Source organism: Trichoderma citrinoviride (genome assembly GCF_003025115.1).
Source record: "Trichoderma citrinoviride strain TUCIM 6016 unplaced genomic scaffold BBK36scaffold_8, whole genome shotgun sequence".
In the NCBI taxonomy this organism is placed as follows: domain Eukaryota; kingdom Fungi; phylum Ascomycota; class Sordariomycetes; order Hypocreales; family Hypocreaceae; genus Trichoderma; species Trichoderma citrinoviride.
In genome coordinates, this window is record NW_020194716.1 from 1,717,020 (window position 1) to 1,719,348 (window position 2,329).

A 2,329-nucleotide genomic window follows, 5' to 3' on the forward strand; every position below is an offset into this window, starting at 1 on the left:
ATGGATGCAAAACTGGAAGAAGCCACGGCTTCGCAAAAAGCAGAGATTGAAGCAATTGCAGTTCTCAAAGATGTATGACCATCACTCTCTACAAGATGTAACAAGCTCTCTTAACTCACAATCTCCCAGGACATCCCGCCATCTCAATCCGGCGCCATAACCGAGGCAGAGAAGAAGCTCCTCTGGAAACAAGACATCCGCATCATCCCCATCTCGGCAGGCATCTACTTCCTCTGCTTCCTCGACCGCGCCAACATTGGCAACGCAAAGGTCCTCAACGTCACCACCAACGACGACCTGCAGCACACCGCCAACATGAGCAACAAGCAGTTCAACGTCGCCCTCATGGTCTTCCTCGTTGCGTATGCCGTCTTTGAAGTGCCCAGCAACATCCTGCTCAAGAAGCTGCGTCCGAGCCGGTGGCTGGCCTTTTTGATGTTTTGCTGGGGCATCATTACCATGTGTATGGGTGCCACGAACAGCTTCGGGACTGTCACGGGGGTGAGGTTCTTGCTGGGGGTGTTTGAGGCGGGCTTGTTCCCGGGATTGGTCTATTACTTGACCTTTTGGTATCGTCACGATGAGCGAAGCGTGAGGTGAGCTTCATGTTGAGACGATTCCCTTTGACTTGGATACGGACTGCTGACTTGCACGCCTCTCAATCAGAGTGGCCTTTATTCTTGCCTCGGCAACGTTAGCAGGCGCTGTAAGCCCAATCTCATTCTTTGTCGTATCTTACCGTATCCTGACCATTGCCGATACTTGCAGTTTGGCGGTGCCATCGCCTATGGAATCGGCCACATGAACCAGACCCAGGGCCTGGCCGGCTGGCGCTGGCTCTTCATCCTCGAAGGCATCCCGTCCTGCCTCTCCGCCTTCCTCGTCCTCTTCTTCCTCCCCGACTACCCAGAGAGCGCCACCTGGCTGTCCGAGCCCGAAAAGGACCTCGCCGTCCAGCGCCTCTTTCACGAGGGCAGCAAGGGCCATCATCCCAGCATGACGTGGCAAGACGCCAAAGCTACGCTCACCGACTGGCGTCTGTATGCTCACTACGCCATCTACTTCGCCGTCAGCCCGCCGTTTGCCAGTCTGAGTCTCTTTTCGCCGTCCATCACGAGCGGTCTTGGATATGTCGACCTGGAGGCGCAGCTCATGACGGTGCCCCCTTGGGCGGTTGCCTACGGTAAGCTTCCCCCCATAACGTCCAGATAACAAGCAGTTCGAGTGTGGCTGACTAGGGCTCGTGATTGGCAGTCTGCCAAGTCCTCGTCGCAATCTCAGCAGACCGCTTCAACGCCCGCGGCTATCACGCTGCAGGGGCCGCCCTGGTGGGCGCAGTCGGCTTCATCGTCTCGGCCGCTCTCCCAGCAACATCGTACAAGGCTCGCTACGGAGGCCTCATCCTCGCTACCGCGGGCTCCTTCGCCAGCATCCCGCCCATGCTGGGCTGGCTGACGTCCAACGTCGTCAGCACCGCGTCCACGGGCCTCGCCATCGCCATCAACGTGAGCATCGGCGGAGGCTTGGGGCAGATCCCCGGCGTGTGGATCTACAAGGCGGACGAGGCGAAGAAGGGGTACCCCACGGGCCATTGGACGAATGCGGGCTTTTTGCTTTTTGTTGTGGCCGTTACGCTGGGGTTGAGGGTGTTTTACGGGCGGAAGAATAAGGCTTTGATTGCGCATGGGGAGAGGGAGGGGGTTTCTGTTCGACTGTACAAGCTCTGAGGTGGGCGTAGCTCACGAGTGCGGTTGATGGGTTCTGAATCACGATGGCACATTTAGATCGGGCGTGTAGTTGCCAACCTGCAAGGCATTTCCCATCATTTCAATGTAGTCATCAACATCTGTCATGGACACCGTAAAGTGTCCTCAAGTTGATACTCGTCATGACTGGTTTTCCTTGTCCAGGATTCTGTGATGTTGTTGGTAAATCTTTTGTTTATAGCTGAGGACACTGTAAAGCCTCATGAAGTTCTACACGCTACCTATATATGCTTTTCTCTGCTCAGGGGTTTGCGATTTCCCTTGCAAATCTGCTTGTAGTTGACTGTATCTTGACTTGTGAAATCGTAGCATTCTACAACTCGTGGCTCTAAATAAAATGGTGAAGTCAGAAGTAGAGAAATTGCTTCACCCCTGTCCACAAGCACCCAGATGATTACTGACAAGTGGGTAGTGTCTTCCTGAGGGAAGACAACCAACGAATAATAAGAGTGACATACCCCCAAAAGGGAAGGGCAATAGCTGGTCCCAGAATTTACACATCAGTCCCAATGCTTTCCCACAGATGATGCATTTCCACCAAGTGGACAATACCTGGGGATAGG

The 2,329-nt window shown here is 54.5% G+C and overlaps 1 protein-coding gene across 1 annotated transcript; it reads left to right on the top strand.

Moving 5' to 3' along the window:
• BBK36DRAFT_1203571 (MFS general substrate transporter) lies at nt 1–1,732 on the top strand (the record flags this gene model as incomplete). Its single annotated transcript, XM_024897271.1, has 5 exons — nt 1–72; nt 130–596; nt 667–727; nt 769–1,183; nt 1,255–1,732. 5 exons carry the CDS (start codon nt 1–3, stop codon nt 1,725–1,727), a joined length of 1,488 nt encoding a protein of 495 aa, XP_024749368.1. The 3' UTR covers nt 1,728–1,732.
• Nucleotides 1,733–2,329: the final 597 nt, after the last annotated feature.